At 35.4% G+C, this 18,619-nt stretch overlaps 1 protein-coding gene across 1 annotated transcript in view; it reads right to left on the reverse strand.

Moving 5' to 3' along the window:
* PTPRD (protein tyrosine phosphatase receptor type D) overlaps positions 1–18,619 on the reverse strand; it is a 278,606-nt gene that overhangs the window by 31,981 nt on the left and 228,006 nt on the right. Inside the window, exons 23-24 of the mRNA XM_042826904.1 lie at positions 9,491–9,610; positions 8,733–8,887 (exon numbers count right to left, since the gene is read on the reverse strand). Of these exons, the coding sequence (XP_042682838.1) occupies positions 8,733–8,887; positions 9,491–9,610 (275 nt within the window). The remainder of the gene's footprint in view (positions 1–8,732; positions 8,888–9,490; positions 9,611–18,619) is intronic.

Here is an 18,619-nt window from a genome sequence, read left to right on the forward strand (position 1 = left end):
TGGATAGTACAATGACAATCTTTGAACAAATATCATCTACTTTTAAAATTCAGTTGACAAACAAACAAACAATTCAGCACTGCAATTCAGGATTCACTTGGAAAAGTAGATGTTGACGAAATCTGATAACAAGTGATGAGACTCTGAACTGAGCCTGTACAAGTATATGAAAAATGAATAAAAACAGCTATTCAAGGCTGAATACTGATTGGAAAGCCCCTACTAAAATATAACAATATGATTTTTAAAGCTGCATTTTACTTGTAGAGGCACAGGGAGATGATTTAAAGAGGCTTTCATGCTGATTACTTTAGATGAAAATACAGCCTGTTCAAAGTTAGCCAAACATGCCTTGTAGCCAAGTTGATGCAATGCATTCCAGTGTACTGCGTGTCCATGGATATTCCGGAATATACTGTAGGTACATCTGGGAAATCTCAGAGATACCCCTTTCCAGAATTCAGCAATTGGGTTATAAAAATATTTTCACATTTCCTGCAGATGGCTGGATTCTTTTCTTCCCTTGTAATTTTTATTCAGAATACATTATGGGCAGCTGCTGGCTCTGATAGAATCTAATTGCTCTTTTACTAGACTCAGCTGCAAGCAGTCAGATTTCCTTTTCCTTTGTAGAGTATATTACACATAAACATGGGCGGGGAGAAAAACAACCAATTAACTAAATACATATGGATAAAATGACTCACTAAAAGAGCTGATCAAATAATGTATCAAACTACAGCTTAGGTCAAAGGAAATTACAGGCCTTGTAGGACATGGTAATATATATGTGGAAATAATTATAAGCACAAACATACTTGTAATTTGAAATAACATATGGAAAAGGCACTGCTTCTGTTCAAAAAAGCTTACACAAATTATTACATTTTCATAAAGGGAATGCTATTTCACTGAGTGAAAAGTCACCATTCTCCAGGATACATGCTCAATAGAAACCATTTCCTACCTCAAATCAAGTCAGTTCTCAGTACCTCCAGTATACAACTTTGCAAGTAAACCTGTCATAGTTTGGAAAGTATTTTTGCTGTTTTATCAATTACTATTATTACTTTTTTTAAAGACTTGAGGAATATCTACTCTTAGTAAGGCTGTTCTGTTTCTGTTACTATCAGAAAATGGTATGACACATGAGAGAGAAGAGATGGACTGCAAAATATGATTAGGGATGCAAGGACTCCTCTGCCTCCTCTCTCATGTGACTAAGACTGAAACAGGTGAAGATTGTTTACCATGAAGGACAAACACAAGAAAAACCTGTAGATGTGTAATATATGAAACAATATTAACAAATGCTCTTTTTTCTCCCTTTTACCCAAAGACATTTAGTTAAATCAAGAAACAGGTGTTTAAACCAGAAGTAAATAGGTATCAGATGAGTGAAACAGCTTGTCTGAGCATAACATTTAGACAAAAAAAAAAAAAAAAAGTTGAAAATAAGGCAGTTTAATTCTGTTCTCAAAAATGTAGCTGAGAAAGAACAGAAATTCTTACAAATCAGGGCTAAGCTAGTCACTGGTTGAATGCTGCCAAGAAGAAATCTTACTGAAATATACTCCATACTGGTGTTTTATACTTTCACCTTAAAGTTCTGCCATTTGTCATTGTCAGACACAGGATACTGATCTTGAAAATCACTGATCCTATCTGGTAATGGCATTTACTATGTTCCTTTATGAATTTCTGACTTCACCAGAAACAATATCTTGCCCTGTGTAGCTATAGTATCTTTTTAGGATTTCAAAAGATAATTGAAGCCTGAGTCATGGCACTAGTGATATAATGCCCTGAACCACAGGCTATGTTCCAAGGAAAGATGGCTTTATACACATCAGACTGATTTAATCAAAAAGACTAGAAGTAGATAGTTTCTATTTTAACCCTCATGAAGTAACACTGCTTTTATTTGTTTGTTTTTCTTCTGTTTGGATTTAACAGAGATTCCAGCAATACTTATCAATCATTTTTTCTGCTAGTTACCAGCTGAAGAATGTACTGTCTACAGAACTGCTTCAGTTTAGCTTTAGGAGAGGCTGGTTTTCTGTGCAAGACTGACTTTCAACCAGTTTGTCATCCTATGAAGGATTTCTATACAGTCCCTAGGAAGCAGCATACTATTTTCCACCTCCTCCTTAAAAAGAAAAAAATTCTTAACAGTCCTGGACAAATGATTGCTAACATTTGGTCTGTGAAATGATATCAAAAAGTTCCAGTTCCATAAAAAGCGCTTACACTCCCATGGTATTAAACCCTGTATCTTAACATATTTTGTGTAAATTGCATATAGAAATTGAAGTAAAAAAAAAATGAACTTCTGAACATGTTGTATTGGCTGGAGTAGTAGAGACTACCAATAAATTTAGAATACAAAAAGCGCTGAAGTTTACAATGGCTTTATTTTTTTATTAAGCATGTTCACTGTGTTCTTGAAAGAAAGAAATCTAGCAAGAGCCTTATCCCCTTTGACTTTTATATGTGAATTGAGCCTTTGAGAAAATGTGAGAGATCTGCTGACCTACATCTAACATCCAGAGAGAAAACAGTGTTACAATGTTCTATATAAGGACTGCTCTGAAAATAATGCCTCCTATTTTATTACGTTCGCCTGTGAAGTCAGAGGGAGATGCTGGGGGTATATTAAGAGGTTGAACTTTTGCACCAATATTACATTATGTTGAGAGATGGCAGCAGAGGGACAGTCTGACAGAATGGAAGTGAATACGAAGCTAAGGTGTGGAAGTGAATTCCTTCTTGCCACAAAAATTATACCCACTCACATTCATCAGTGCTTGCTGAACATTTCTGGAAACAAAACAGTGAATACGAGCACAGTGAGGTGGTGGGTGATGCGTCTCAGCAGTGGCAATAGCAATGTGAAAGATAAGCAAAGTTCCAGAAAGCCATGCACAGCTATCAAATGAAGAGATTCTCAATCAGCTTATTCAAATGAACTGGCAGATTATAATCAGGGAACTGAGTATGGAGTTGTATTTCAATTTCAACATGTTGGAAACAATGGTGACAATGTCGGAACATCACAAAGTTTGCACCAGGTGAGTCCCAAGAGTGCTCACATAGGGAAAAATGAACCGTATACCAATACAAGGCTAAAGATGATAGTTTCCTGGACCAAATTGCTCCCAGTGACAAGATATGGTAGCATGACAATGAGCCTGATAGAAAATTGCAGTCCATAGAGTGGCAACATGTGAATTATCTCAAGACACAGCCCTCAGCAAGTAAAGTGGTGTGCGCTGTCTTTCAGGACAGGAAAGGGGTGATTCTTCTGGGTTTCCTGGGGCATGGATAAATCATCATCTCTGACTGCTACATTGCAACACTGACTAAACTGATGGCTTGACTTTCCAGAATTGGGCCAAAGAAGAAAATAACCTTTCTTTTGCAACAAGATAACTTCAGGTCCCACACCAGTTTGAAGAGCTTTGAGTACATCTCCAGGCTTGGCTGGACTGTACTACCACACCTGCTGTATGCTCTGGATTTGACACCTTCTGACATCCATCTGTTTGGGTTGATGAAAGATGGATTGGGAGGGCAACATTTTCCTAGCAATAACACTGTCACAGAAGCTGTGAAACAGTGGGTCACTTCCACTGGTAAAAAAGCACATCTAGTAGCAGAGACCATGTTGAAAACCATTGGATTGTAGCTGAGAATTTCCCCTATTAAATGGTGCTATTGAAAAAAAATTAGGAAAGAATTCTACTTTAAAAAATACAACATATTGTATGTTGTTAATTCTTGAAATTTAACCAGGCTTTACTATGCTGATTCTGTTAGTACTGTCAGACATGGAGTTACTTAACAGTGTCACGTTTTTCCAAAAAATCCCTTTTTTTTGTGTGTGTGTGTGTTTGCAATAATCGCATGAACAAAAGATGGAAAAACTTCGCTAGGTGTCTTAAAGATAAACTTCGGTGCTGTTATAGAAATTCGAACATATAGGAATGCACTCACATGTTAAAATTTTATGTTTGATTACTGAAAGAACTACTACTGTGATATTTTGAAAGCACCAAGGCATAAAACTCCAAACACCCTGCAGTGCTATTTTATTGTGATGTGATTAGCACCTGTTTGCTTTCACTAATCCTACTTCAAACAGAAACGTGCTTACTCCACAATCATTAGACCATACATTACAGGCTCTCTCAAACAGACTCATAGGATTTAAGACTGTTTTTTTCATTAAAGAAAAGCCTCTTTCTAGATCTGCTCTGCAAATCAGACCAAACCATTCCAAGGCAGCAGTTGCATTGTGATTTTACTAAATTATGTACAAAGGGAGTGATTAGATGAAAGCTTTTTCCAGCAAGTCCAACCCACAGCCTGTAGGCTGCATGTGGCTCAGCCCAGCCTGTCTTACAGCAGCCCCACCCCACACTTTCATGGTGGTGGTCCTTCCCTACTGAACAGCCCAGACTGGCCCCAGGTACACACTCAAAGCTCAGAAAGACACAATTATTGTGTGATCGGGACTGTATGTGATGAAATCAGGACATGGGAAAGGGGAAGTACAGTGCTAATTCAAGTTATGGCAAATAAATGTATGCTTTTAAATATATTGGCTAAAAGCAGTCCGGTGAACAGAAAAAAAGTATGTATACTTGATTTCTGGACTGACAAAGGAATTTGACAACAGATTTCAAGCTTCCTGAAAAAAACATATTTTTTTGTTATGTTCATGATTCCATTTTCAGTCAAGACAAACACATTACCTGCAAATTTTCAAAAGGAATGTATATAGTAGCGATCAGATACTCAGTTCAAAAATTTGATCACGTTTCTTTGTTAGAAGTTTTTGAGTTCTATCTTACCAGAGAAGGACTACCCTTGCTTTACAATCACTCGCTATTTATGTTATCATTTTCTGGAAGTATATACATATGTATTTTCAAGGATGAAGCAAAGGAGGAGTAAAATTTCATCAGAAATCCCTGATGGGAATCTTGAGAATTCACTAAGAATTACTACCACTTCCGCTGAACCAGATTGATGAGCTGGTTTCACAAAAACACGGTCAAATATCCCACTATGTTTTTGTTTCTCTCTTATTTTCTTGATGTTTTCACAAAAACTAATTTTGTTATTTATGTACACAAACTTTATATATGTATATTATACATGGCCAAAGATAATTCAGTGCAGCCCAGTTAGGCCAAATGTTGGGACACTCGTTATAAATAGAACAGACTGTAATTGAAATAGTACCTACCTGTACCAAGTATTTTCACCCAAGAAACAAGAGCTCACTGGAGAGATGTACACAAGCCTTTCTGTTGTAAGAATGTCTTTAATAAATTAATGATGAATTATCTACTACATTCAAAAACTTTGGGCTGTCTATGCTCAATGAAATAGGAATTTTTAAAGCATGGAGACATAAATTTGAATCAGTGAATCAGTTTTCATAAGTTTTTCTGCTCATAAACTGTTGCTAGTGGATATAGCATGGATGAGTTCTATGAAATGCCTAGAATCAAGTCTTAAAACGTACATAAGGCAAAGAACTTGGACAAATTTACTACCAGCTTATGCATTTTGTAGTGTATACATACACAGATTAATAGGAAATAGGAAAAAAATTCCTCAACAGACATAAAATCATAAACCAATTACCAATTTAACCGAAATTTCCATGAATAACCAATAACAGAGAAAAAAATGGTTTATTAATGTCACTAAATGATATATTTCATTTAATCTTTCCAACTGTCTTGCTGTATGCCTCCTAAAAACTTACTTAGTTTGAATATTTTTGCACAGAGGAAATTGAGGCAATTATGCCAACCTATCCAAATATGTGATCTGAAATTGCCAGTATGAATTCACCATGCGTATATTGCACCTGATCAATCTGGTGGCCTTTTTTAATGGAATAATGATATCAATAGATGAAGAGCAACTGATATAATCAATCTAGACTTCTGGAAGGCCTTTAATATAGTCCCACATCACATCCTTTTTTCTGAGTTGGGGAGATATGGATCCAAAGGGTGGACTATTTAGTGAGTAGGAAATTGGTTTGAAGTATGGTAAACAGCCCTATCCAGGGGTAGGCCCATGATGGTTGGTGTTCCCCACGGTTCCATCTTGGGGCTGATGCGGGCTGATGCTCTTTAACATGTTTATCAGTGACATAATTTGAAGGGATTGAGTGCACCCTCAGCAGCTTAACAGATGATGGCAAGCTGAGTGGTTCAATTGATGAAATAGAAGGAAGAGATGTGATCAAAGAGATCTGGATCTCGAAAGGTGGGTGTATAATCAAAGAATATTAGGATGTTATAATCACAAAATAAACAAGAGAGTTAGGCAAAGTAGACTATGATAACAAAAGAGAATAAATAGAAGGCTTACCCCTATCCTGGGCTCACCCACATAACACCAGCAGAAGTGATCTCCAGAAGAGATCCTTCCCCACTGGTAGGTAGCTCTTACTAGGTCTAGGAGGGGTGGAGCCTGGCTCCAACCCTTCCGGCAGCACAGGTGAAGGCAATTCACCTGTGCTCCTCTGGCTGACTCATTGCTTGCCTCAGGTGATCAATCAGAGGTTCCGGCCATGATTTAGCAGTTCCCATACAGTGGGCTCGTGTGAGCCTAATGAGAAAATGAGGGAAAGGTTGTTGATGTAGTCCACCTAGAATCAGCAAAGCCTTTGACACTGTCTCCCACAGTATTCTCCTAGAGAAGCTGGCAGCCTCTGGCTTGGACAGGTACACTCTTTTATAGGTAAAGAACAGAGTGGAGGGCCAGGCCCAGAAAGTGGTGGAGTATGGAATTAAATACAATCAGTGACTGGTCATGAGTGGTGATCCCCAGGAGTCAGTACTGGAGCCACTCCTATTCATATTTTTAGTGATAACCTGGTAAAGTTGGTTGAGTACACCATTAGCAAGTCTGCAAATGACACCACAATGGCAGGAAGTATTGATCTGCCTGGGGGTAGGGAGATCATACAGAGGGATTCGGACAGGCTAGATTGCTGGGCTGAGGTCAGTGGGATGAAGTTCAACAGACCAAGTGCCAGGTTCTGTAATTTGGCCACAACATCCCCAGGTAACGCCATAGGCCGGTGGCAGAGTAGTTGGAAGACTGCATGGAAGAAAGGACCTGAGAGTGTTGGTTGATATTCAGTGGTACATGAGCCAGCAGCACGCTCAGCGAACAAGAGGGTCAGTGGCATTCTGGCTTGTACCAGAAACAGTGTTGTCCCTCTGTACTCAGTGCTGGTAAAGCTGCAAATTGAGTACTGTGTTGTTTAGGGCCCCTCACTACAAGAAAGACATCAAGGCCCTCAAGTATGTCTAGAGAAGGCAGTGAAGCTGGTGAGGGATCTGGACCAAGTCTTATAAGGAGCTGCTGAGGGAACTCGAATTGTTCAGTCTGGAAAAGAAGAGGCTCAGGGGAGCTCTCTAGAGCTGCTTGAAAGGAGGTTGAGGCAAAGTGGGGGTCAGCCTCTTCTCCTGTGTAGCTAGCGATAGGATTAAAGGGAATAACCTCAAAGTTGCAACAGCCTTTATTCAGGTTGGATACTAGGAAAAAAATTGTTCTCCAAAAGAGTGGTTATGTGCTGGAACAGTGTGCCCGGGGAGGTGCTGGAGTCACTTTCCCTGGAGGTGTTCATGAAACATTTAGATGCTGTTCTAAGGCACATGGTTTAGAAAATTTAGAAAAAGGGGAAATATTTGTGGGAGCTGGGTGGTTGGACTGAATGATCTTGGAGGTCTTTTCCAACCTTTGTGATTCTATGATTCTATGATCTTTAAGATTCCTTCCAACATAAACTATTCTACTATTCTATGGAAAAATGAAGTCTACAAAAATCAGTAATCTTATGAATTCACTTTGAATGTGACAGCACAATAAATTGTTAATTACTACAACATAGTCCTAATCTGAGTGGGTTATGACAGGTTATTTCTATCAGCATTTGTAAGGGTATGCTGCTAACCTTAGTATGATCTTACATATTTCTAGCAGGTTTGTTCTTGTCAAATATTTCCAAAGATTCCCCTTCTCCTTGTCTTCAGTTTCCTTGCTAGAAACCTTTAAGAGAAGTTGATGTTGTTCTCTTTAAAGTTTATTAATTCATCTCTTGTAGTGTCCCAAATATTTTGCTAGTTGCAAGCGTCATAGAGCAATCATCTCCCAGGAACTGCTCTCCATATATGGCTATTGCCATTGCCACTGCATATCCTCACAGTTCTCAAGAAGTTAACCTTGAAAATAGATCAAAGTTTCTACCTATTTTTGATAAAAGTTACAGTTTAACATTCTTAATTTTTATGTTATTTACTTTCCTACACAATGCAAATCATAATTTCAAAAGCTGTTTTATTTTTCAGAACATGTTTTCTTCAATATGCAGCCTCTTAAACCAGCAGGACCCTCTTTCCTTTCCTGCTGTCATCTGAAAAATAGATACTTCTGTATCTATAGAGATACAGACTAAAGTCACCTGTTCACCCTGCAGAACTTCAGATATTCTAAAATTAATTTCCCCTGTACAAACCAAAGGAAATATTTTCCGCCCACCTAACCCCAGTGCCATATTCTGTTCTATTATTTTCAGTGTAACAACTCAGTGTAACTGAGTTTTTGAAAAACTCAGAAGTCTTTACAAGCGAAGGTTTTCATCTGCAATAAACCAGAAAGCAATAATCTTGACATAAAAGACATTCTGAGCTTACCTGCAATGCACTACCATCGGACCAGCATCAGGTGGGTTACAGGTCTTGACACGTCTCAGGAAAGCTAAGAATGGTGTTGGGTGTTCTGGAACACCATGGTCAGGCCAGGCAGTGAACTGGAATTGCCTCACTTCCCTTTTCTCACTTGAACCATTCTAAGAAATGAAAAAAAAAAAAAAAAGAAAAGAAAAAAAAAATGTTACGACAAAATTGCCATTTTATGTGAGATCAGGGCCAGTAAGTGAAACACTCGGAGAGGAATACATACCAGAGAAGGCAATTTAAATCATATTTGGTACCAGAGAGAAACTGAACTCAGGCTATATGGAGGAAAAAAATTTTCTTATATTCAAAATTGCATCACTGAAACAATGTAAGAGCTTTAATCATAATCTGCAGCAATTAATCACAAGAAGATCTAGTACTTCGGTTAATATTTCACTCAGTGAAGTTATGAATAAAGACATTTCTGTATTAATCTACAAAATACCATGCTGGAATATGAGCATATGCTGACAGCAGGTTTCATTTTTCAGTTTTGCTAAGGGGTAAAGAGAGAGAAGGAGGGGATGAGAATAATGAGAAGGAGAAAAAGAGGAGGGAAGGCAGGAAGAAAAAGAAAGGAGAAAGGAAGGGAGTATGTGGAGGGAAGATAGAGAGAAATAAGGAAAAAGAGAGAAGGAAAAGAAGAAGAGAGTAGAAGGGAAAGGAAGAGAAAAGAAAGCAAAAAGGGAGAAGGAATAAAAGAAATTATATACCTTGTAAAGTGCAAATGTACGAACACAGTATGTTGCCAATTCAACCGTGTCTAAAAGGGTCACTTGGATGAGTCCATAAGTTTCTGTGCCTCTGCTTGGCCAGTACTGATCACACTTCACCTGTAGTGAAAAACATACAATTCCTTAATACTGTAAAACTGCTGTTTGTTTCATGCCAGAGTGTTTAGTCCTTGTAGGTTTCAAAATGTAAGGAGTTACAATGTTTAAAAACAGCAATGGATTCAATACAAGATATTTCATTTTCCACAAGAACTGCTTTTCTGAGAGTGAGGCTTCTAATATCTTCTTCTACAACTGGTATTTATATATTCAGAGGTGTGGTGTGGATGGTCAAAAGCACCAATATGTATAGATACACTAAAGAAAAATTAATAGTTATTTTGTGATAAATAAATTTATAATAAATTTATAAATATATAAATTTATAATAGATAATTGTAATTTTTATATTACAGTTATATAATTATATAAAATTTATAATAGACAATTTGTAATAGATAAAACATAACCTGATTAACTCCTCTTTAACATACTATAATTTAATAACATATTAATCTAGTGAGTGTAGATACACAAGTTTTTGAATACTTGTCATATTTAATCTATTTTATGTCAGTCTGAAAACATATAAAGTGTTTCTCTGATGCTAGTATGTTTGTTGCTCCAAACAGAATGTCTCTGTTTACATGGAAAATACAACAGATTCAAAGAGTACAATAACACTCTTTGATAGAGCAAAATCTCATCTGTAAAACACTACTCTTCCACACATTCCTATTAGCTATGCATTTTTGCCACTGATGAACAAAAGCCTGCATACTGTGATTGTAAAAATATGCACAAGACAAGATGGCACTCTGCTGCTGTTGCCACTGCTGAAATGCAGCACTCACTACCTCACTGCACTCACACCCACTGTTTGGTTAACATTCAGCAAGTGTTGATGAATGTCATTAGATGCAGTTTTTTCTTTCGCTTGGAGGAATTCAATGACACACCTTTGCTTCACATGCACAACCATGTCAGACACCATTTTGTCAGAATGCCCCTTTGCTGCCATCTGTCACATAGCAACACAATAATGTAAGATGAGAAGGCTCAACCTTTATTGCCGTACCACCACTATCTGCCTCTGGAACTCTGGGCCAATATAACAAAACAGAAGATATTATTTTTGGAGCAGCCCTTGTATGAAACACATTTAGCATGTTCAGAAATATCTCGGTATAATACTGAATTTATCTGAGAAATAATTTTAGTACACAGATAAATAAAAAAGTATCTGCAACTATTAAGTGCATTGTGAAAATACAATTTCCTTCTTAATTCAGTGTTATGATGCATAAAGCAAAATCATGTTTGTAGGAACTTAAAAGATATGATTTGATAATTTATACGGATGATACGGTTTCATTCAACATATTTTAAAAGACATAGGACATTTCATTCAGAGAAATCTCCATTTTAAAACACTATAGATTGTATTAACAAGCTGAAATAACTCTGACTAAGGTAATGCAGAAGAGAGCATACGCTTACAATCTTTTTTGAGACTGAATATGATGTTTAGTATTTATAATGAAAGCTATTAAGAAAAAAATCAATACAAGATGTCTAATACATTCAAAGAAGATGATACAAAATAGTATGGGGACTACACAAAAATATTTGTGTTTCACTGACAGATATATTATACAAAAATGTCAGTTCTGTCTGTAACAAAATTGCTGAAAGAGCAATTACTAAATATATAATGAATATCAGTGATAAACTTTGCAGGACTCCTAGCAGTAAAAAAAGCAACTGCAGCATACTCATTTCACTTTACCTTAATATAGATACTGTAACTTAGTTGTATTTTATCTAGAACAGTTGTGCTTTATTTTATCTCCTATAAGAAGACATTGTATATATATATATATTTTTAGCAGCTAACACTCTTACCAGAACTAACTAGAAGAAACTTTGAAAGTTGTGTGTTCTCCAAAAACAACACTTGCTAATGTGTTTCCATTTGAGACAGTCCTGGGGAGGTATTAAGAACAGAACTAGGAGTGTGATAATCTAATGTTAAACATTTATCCAGAAATTTGTAGAAAATTTATCCTTTTCAGTTAAGATGGGAGAAAACTTATATGCCTGCTCTTTTATAATCAGCCTTTGCTTTTCTTCATTTATTAGCTTTTCAAACATACACTCCATCAATTTTCCAATTTTTCTGGGATACTTTCTGTGATATCTAGCTGATACAGAACACTATTCCTGGAAGACAGCTTACACAAAATTAAATATTGTTTAAAATAAACACAATCTATAGATCACTGTATGCATTATTTGAAAGTGGAAATTATGAAAGTAAGTATCAATTTTTTTAGAAAGAAAAACTGATTTTTGATTGATACAATTTTGATTTTCTGGAATAGAATATGAGGTATTTTTTTGATGAAATTATATTCTTTATTCTTATTGTCTCTTGATTTTTTCCTGGGACAAGAGGTCTTCAAACATGTGTTCTTATCTGTCCCTAGATTTTTGCTAGTGATCACAACGCTTACAGTATCAACATTCCTAACAATATATCTTCGTGAAAGATGAGAACAATGTTTTGTACCAGCATTCCCAGGAGAAAAGAACCAAATAATTGAGACAATCAAATGTTAAGACACTATTATCTAAAGCAGAGTTCCTGCTAAATGTTTTATCCAGATTTTTCAAAAACATATGATTACAATCCTGGACTGCAGCTCTTAAAGTAAGTTTATTTTCAGATTATACATTAATATTTTTTTCAGAAAAAGAGTTCTCAAAACCCTTACATCACCCATAATGTAGTATGAAATGTTTACAAATCTGTTTTTAAAAGGTGACTGCTAGATGTATTTTACTTCAGCTCTATGGACTGCACTTAAATGTCTTCTGTTAAGGGGAATGACTTCCTCACTTGTATACGTGGTTTGGAAACCTGACAATTTGAATGTGGTAAGCACAGTGACATTTAATGTAGGCATTCTCCTAAAGAAATGCAGACTAGGGAATTTATTTTCAAACCAATTTTGCAACAAGATTTTGGTGAACTTCATAGTCTTCATCCTCTACTTATCCACTCAATTCCCACTTTCAAGGGCTGAGCTATTCCTCTGCAGACTACATACACCTGTACACAGTGAGACATTTTTTGGCATCTTGACTCTACAAGAAAATAGCTTTCCCCAGTAATTTCCTAATGCTCTCTTGCCTGTCACTGTAGATGGCAAGAGTCATATAAGAATGAAAGAACTCACTGGAAATTTTGAAGAAAAATTAAATTACAAATAATGACAAGAATACCACTTACTACTACCTTTCCTATCTGATCCTGCCTAATTGCCATATATAAGTTCTCATGACTTCAGCTGTCAAAAGACATGTAAATATATTACAAAATCTTGTAAATACCATAATAGTAAACACAATTAGAAGACATAACTAGTGATAACAACATTCTTGCATCCTGCTTCTCAAACATACGCATCTTTTCTTTCTTGACAACTCTTACATGCAGATCACCTTTGCTTTCTGTGGAGGTTTGAGCATTCTCTGAAAGCAAAAGTGAATGCAAAGTTAAATGCCTTCTCTTCTGTGAAGAATGAGAATGTTGAGACCATTTCAAACTCGAGGGGCTTAACTAGCGACCAGAGTCTTTTTGTGGATATTCACACTTTGACAAATTACAGACAACAGATGGTTGCATAAACAGAGCTGAAGAAAAGTTATTTTCATCTGAACATATAAATACAAATAATCCTGACAGCCAAGGGCAGAGAAATAGTATTACAGTGCAAAGTTGTATTAGTTTGACTGAGAAGTCCCTTCAGGTGAATCTTAACAATGAACTAATTGTTACAGACTATCTGAGATTATAAGGTCAAAATGCAGTTCATGGAAGAGAGCGTAAACTAATAATAGGCAGATTCATACAGTGTATTCCTTGTTGTATGAATAGCATATGAATTATGTTAAATCTGAAATAACAGTAGCATGCGACAAACTTCTTCCTTTGGTTTTCATAATAATAATAGCCCTCTACAGACAAAAATCTCAGAGTTCATTTTCAAAGTCTTTCTTCAAAAAGAAAATACCTCTATTTGCTGAAAGAAAATGTCTCTTTAAAGGTCCTTTCCAACCCAAACTATTCTATGATTCTATAATGCTGAATCGTAATAGTCCAATAGAAAAGTAGTGCTGATAGTTGCTGATGAAAACTGCCTTAAATGCTAAAAGGCTAGATGGGTGCCTCAGACATTTCAGCTAATGCTCTGTCTGCAAGCAGTTGCTATTTAAAGTAATTGTGCTTTTTGCAACAATGCCATGACACATAAATATCAGGATGATCTGAGTCTAAATATCACAGACAATAACACTAGTGTGACAGACTGTAATGCAAGGATTCTACAAGAAAAAATGAAACAAAACACCCACACTTTGAAGGCCATTTTAGAATAAGATTTGGCAATGTGTCATCCATTCACTTTCATGCAACATGAGTTGCATGATTTGCAAGTAAATGGCAGATTAAAATTTTGAAGTCCTGTGAGAAATATGGTTTCATACAGTTTTCATACAGTTTTCAACAGTCTATGTTTAGATTTTGGTTTGAAGAAATACCAGATTTAATAGAGTTCTAATTTTTGAAGGAATTGAACACCTTTTCCCTGGAAGACAGAACTTCTAAGCCTCACCAAGTGTGTTCCCAAAACAATTGATTGTCTCTAAGCATTTTTTTCTAAAAATAATTTTTTTTTCCACTGCAGAACAGAGAACAATTGTATGCAGTGATCTCTAATATGGATTTATAGTGTATACGTACTTGTAAGATAGTATAGACAAATGAATACTAGGTTAGTCATTAGCACTGAAAGATTATTGATAATTAAAAGCATGACTCCTATTATAATCCTTATGACTGAGTGTGGTACAGGCATTAAAATAAAAAGAAACTGACTTTGAGAATTGGGAATATTTGAAATATGCTCTCTAACTTGTCTTTCATCTTCGTCTATACAAGCCAGTAACAATTCAGAATTATATTTGAAATTCATCAATCTGACATCCTCTTTTTTTTAACTCTTCATAACAGCACGGAAAACAGGGCCATAGTGAATCTATTTTGAAAGATGAGTCTGTCAAACAGTTTAATACAGCTAGATTTTCCAAAGGTAAAAGGCTTCTATGAAGTAAATCCAGAGGAACTAGGGAATGGGCTGACTACTTTTATGCACCATTCTTTTCCTGTACTCAAGGCTGATCACTGTAAGCAGCCTGAATATTCCTTTAACTGGAAAAAAAAAAAAAAATAAATCATTTAAGAATATGGATATATTAAACAATTCATGGGTTCTACTGAAGATTTTCTATGTTCCATACAAGAGAGCCATCTCTTTAAGCTGTCGTGAGTATTATGTAAGAAACTAATGAAAAAAAAATAGTTTAAAACATCTGAGCAACAAAGTTCTGTTCTTCCCACAATTCTTCCCACAATTCTTTGTTCACTTGAAAGCTGGGCATGAGATGAGAAAGGATGAAAATGGGGAACAGAAAACTGGTGAAGAGATTAAAATTCTAGAGGCCTTAAAAGTTTTCAGCATTATTTCAGCTTAAAAAGCTGAAATTTCAGCTGAAAGCATTCAGAGTTATTTCACGTTCTTGTGAGACTGATCAGAAAGAGCACCCCAAAAACATTACCAGCATGAGCCTCCCAGTACACAGCTGTATTCATTAACTTCCTCAGAAAGTGGTAAAAACTTTACAATTGATGGTAAATTTAAATCAGAATGTTCTCATCCAGAAGTACTTGTCTGATGAGCTCAAAATTTGAACACGTATTTCTCATTGTAAATACCAGTCTTGAGTCCTTCCACATAATCTGACAAACAAGAATTTCCTAGTTTTTTTTTTTTCCCTAAATAATAATTAATTAAATCACTAACATTTTCAAGCCTGAAATACCTTTAAAAAGTCTGTGTAGTCGTACAGTACTATATGACAAAGAGCTTAAACAAAAATGAATTAATACCTGCATTTAAAAAAAGTATGCAGAATTTTAATTTTTGTTAGGAAAGTTTATAACTCAGAGTGTTAAAGGCCATAACCTGTAAGTGTCCCTTTATCTGCAATAAGAAAAAAATTGCATGAGATAGTACTTTACGTCTTACCTCAAGCACAAAGCAAATGAATGAAGCAAATAAATTCAAATTACAGACTTACAATATAGTTTTCATTAAACCCATTGCTGTACACGCCTCAGGAAAACCTTATTTTCCAGAAAATTACTAGTTTATCCTAAAGCAAAGAGAAACAATTTTATTTATGGGTGCAGAATCATAACACAAAAAACTTGGTGGTTATTTGACAAAAACTACATTGTCAGTTTAGCAGGTACTACTTTATCATTTAAAGTAAGGCTCTAATGTTAGCAGTTCTTGACATCTTAAAGAGACTGCAGAAGGCATCCTACAGAGTTTGCTCCATTCATGACATTATATTTTGAAAATTCTTTCAATACCATGAAATAGATACTCTTTCCTGCAAAGTTGATTTCTTACTTGTAGAGCCCCACAGGAAGGGAAAATGGTTGATTGGCATAATCTTTTTAACAGCTTTTAATGTACCAGAAAGCTAACACATTTTCTTTCTACCATATAAAACAAAACCAATTATTTCTGACTTCCCCATTTATAATTTTTCAAAACTCTGATTACTAACATTCTCTTTGAGATTATCTGTAGTTTACCAATCGCTTTTCACTTAGAGCATTCATTCAGTATGTGCTCAATTTCAAACGTGTATAAGCTGAAATAAACAGACACAGATTGATAAAATTGCTTTTAGTCTTTGCAGTAGCACTGCAGAATTTGTTTTATCACTGTATTAACACTACATACAGTTCTCATATATTATTCTCAGATATTCTCATGACTCTTTTGATTGTTGATGCAACAGTTGGAGTTCTAGCTGAGGTCCCTTGGCATAACACTTCTTCCTGAAGTGGGTGCAGTTATATTAGCATATATCCATAACTAGATGATTGTGGTGTTACTGCGTGAATTAGGTACCTATGACTGACTGCTTTTGAATGAAAGCTGTGCTCCTCCTGCCCTTGCTTCTCTGAGAATGCTTCTATAATGACCAGACAGATTGCCAAGGTTCATAGTTCTGTTAGGAAGTAGATGGTGACTTCTCCTAATTCGGCTCCTACAATGGTGCAGAAATTCCTGGATGGTGGCCAACTGTTACTGTTAACAAAGAACAGTACCAACCTACATTTTTTATTTTTATTTTTATTTATTTATTTATTTATTTATTTTTAAATCTGACGAACTCATGGTGTACTTGAGTAAGAGTAAGATTTTTCCTTTGTACTGGCCTTAGCTCTGTCATTCATTCTTTTCCTGACTCACATCTTAGCATACTGGGAGCGCTGAAGAAAGGAAATAAAATTCTAATAGTACCTTATTGATAAATTAGTGATCAATTTTCCACTAAAACTGGGGAATGAACCAATTACAAAACTGCACACTTAATTAATTGTTAGAAAAACAATAAATTTTGGAACAAGAGAGTGCTATCTGCAATGTACATCCTGCCCAGTAATATGCATGCTAGAACTCTTAACTTACTTCTCACCACATAAAAACATGCATATTTTCTAATTCCCGCAGAAAGTAGAAAAACTTTTATTTATTTTGTTCCAGTATTTAAATATGCATCTTATGACTTTAAAAAATAACAGTTATATCCACTTCTGCTGTCACAGTATAATACACAGATCAACTGTTTTATCTAAAGTGAAATACACATTTGCATGTGGGAGTATATTAATACAATTTGTGATGGATTGTTAAGTGCATGTATTAATGACATTTCTGCTCATATTAGTGAAGATGTCTTATTGCCATTTATATTTGATCCAGTACTGTGACAGATAATAACTCCAGGATAACCTGTCAAAACATACTTGGTGCGAAAAAATCTCAAATTTACTGCTGTAATCCTGCACAACAAATGGGAAATTACATTAATCAAACTCCCATAAAACTCTACTGCAATTCTGTATTTGTATGGAAACTTTCATGCATTTCAGACAGACAAGCAAAGCAATGTCCTTAGATTCCTTTGCTGACTACTCACTGTTGTGCATGTAATATCGCCTTTTCTTACCTATATATAATATAATCAGGTAAGCTACATTATATATCAGTTTTTAATTTGCCATCAACATATTAAGATTCAGCAAAAATGTTAGAAATTTTTGCCTTTGAAGTTGAATATATGGGTTATTTTCCTATCTGCCTTAATGCAAGGACTGTGCATCAACTTGATGTAAGTCCTCATGGCAAGACTATAATTGTAAGCTTGTTTCAAAGCACAATTGCACTTTCCATTGTGCATATTCAGATTTTTGATTATTGTACACTTAAATATTTATGTATTCTTTGCTTATAATACTGATAATACTTTGCTGATAATACTTCCTGACAGCCAAATGACTCTGGAGCAGGCAGACAATATTAGAAAAAGTATCCTCATGTACTCAGTGAATCATTTGCAAATTTGAATGAAACTGGTAGTATCACTATGAAAACAAAAGCCCTCCTCATAGGTATTGAAGCTCAGGATCTGCCTCTTATCTGAGCAATAGCTAGGATTAATATGGAGACATGTAACTTTGATCTTACTGAGGTTCTTTTGACAGAAGGCTCTATTTCTAGACATTATGGTCCTAACATAGATAATATTGCCAGCCAGGTAGAAGGAGTATGTGTTCTCCATCAGTTATAAAACAATAAAATGTATTCAAAATAAGGAATAAAAGGAAAGAAAAAAGATTGAATTCTGTTTCAAGTGAATAATCTGCAACAGTACTGCACTGAAACAGAGAAAAAACCTGAATGTTTCCTCTCCAATTTATATAGTATATTTTAATATAAAAGATTTTTGCTAAAGAGGAGATTATTCACAAGATGAATCATTCTGATCATTCACAAGAACATCTATTGTAATTTGTAAATAAGTGAAAGTTGGAAAAAATTGAACCACATTCTAAATCACACAACTTAGAAAGTTCATTTA

The sequence above is a fragment of the Centrocercus urophasianus genome, unplaced genomic scaffold (genome assembly GCF_019232065.1).
Source record: "Centrocercus urophasianus isolate 14NV4802_14NV808 unplaced genomic scaffold, USGS_Curo_1.0 seq_27, whole genome shotgun sequence".
NCBI classification, from domain to species: Eukaryota; Metazoa; Chordata; class Aves; order Galliformes; family Phasianidae; genus Centrocercus; species Centrocercus urophasianus.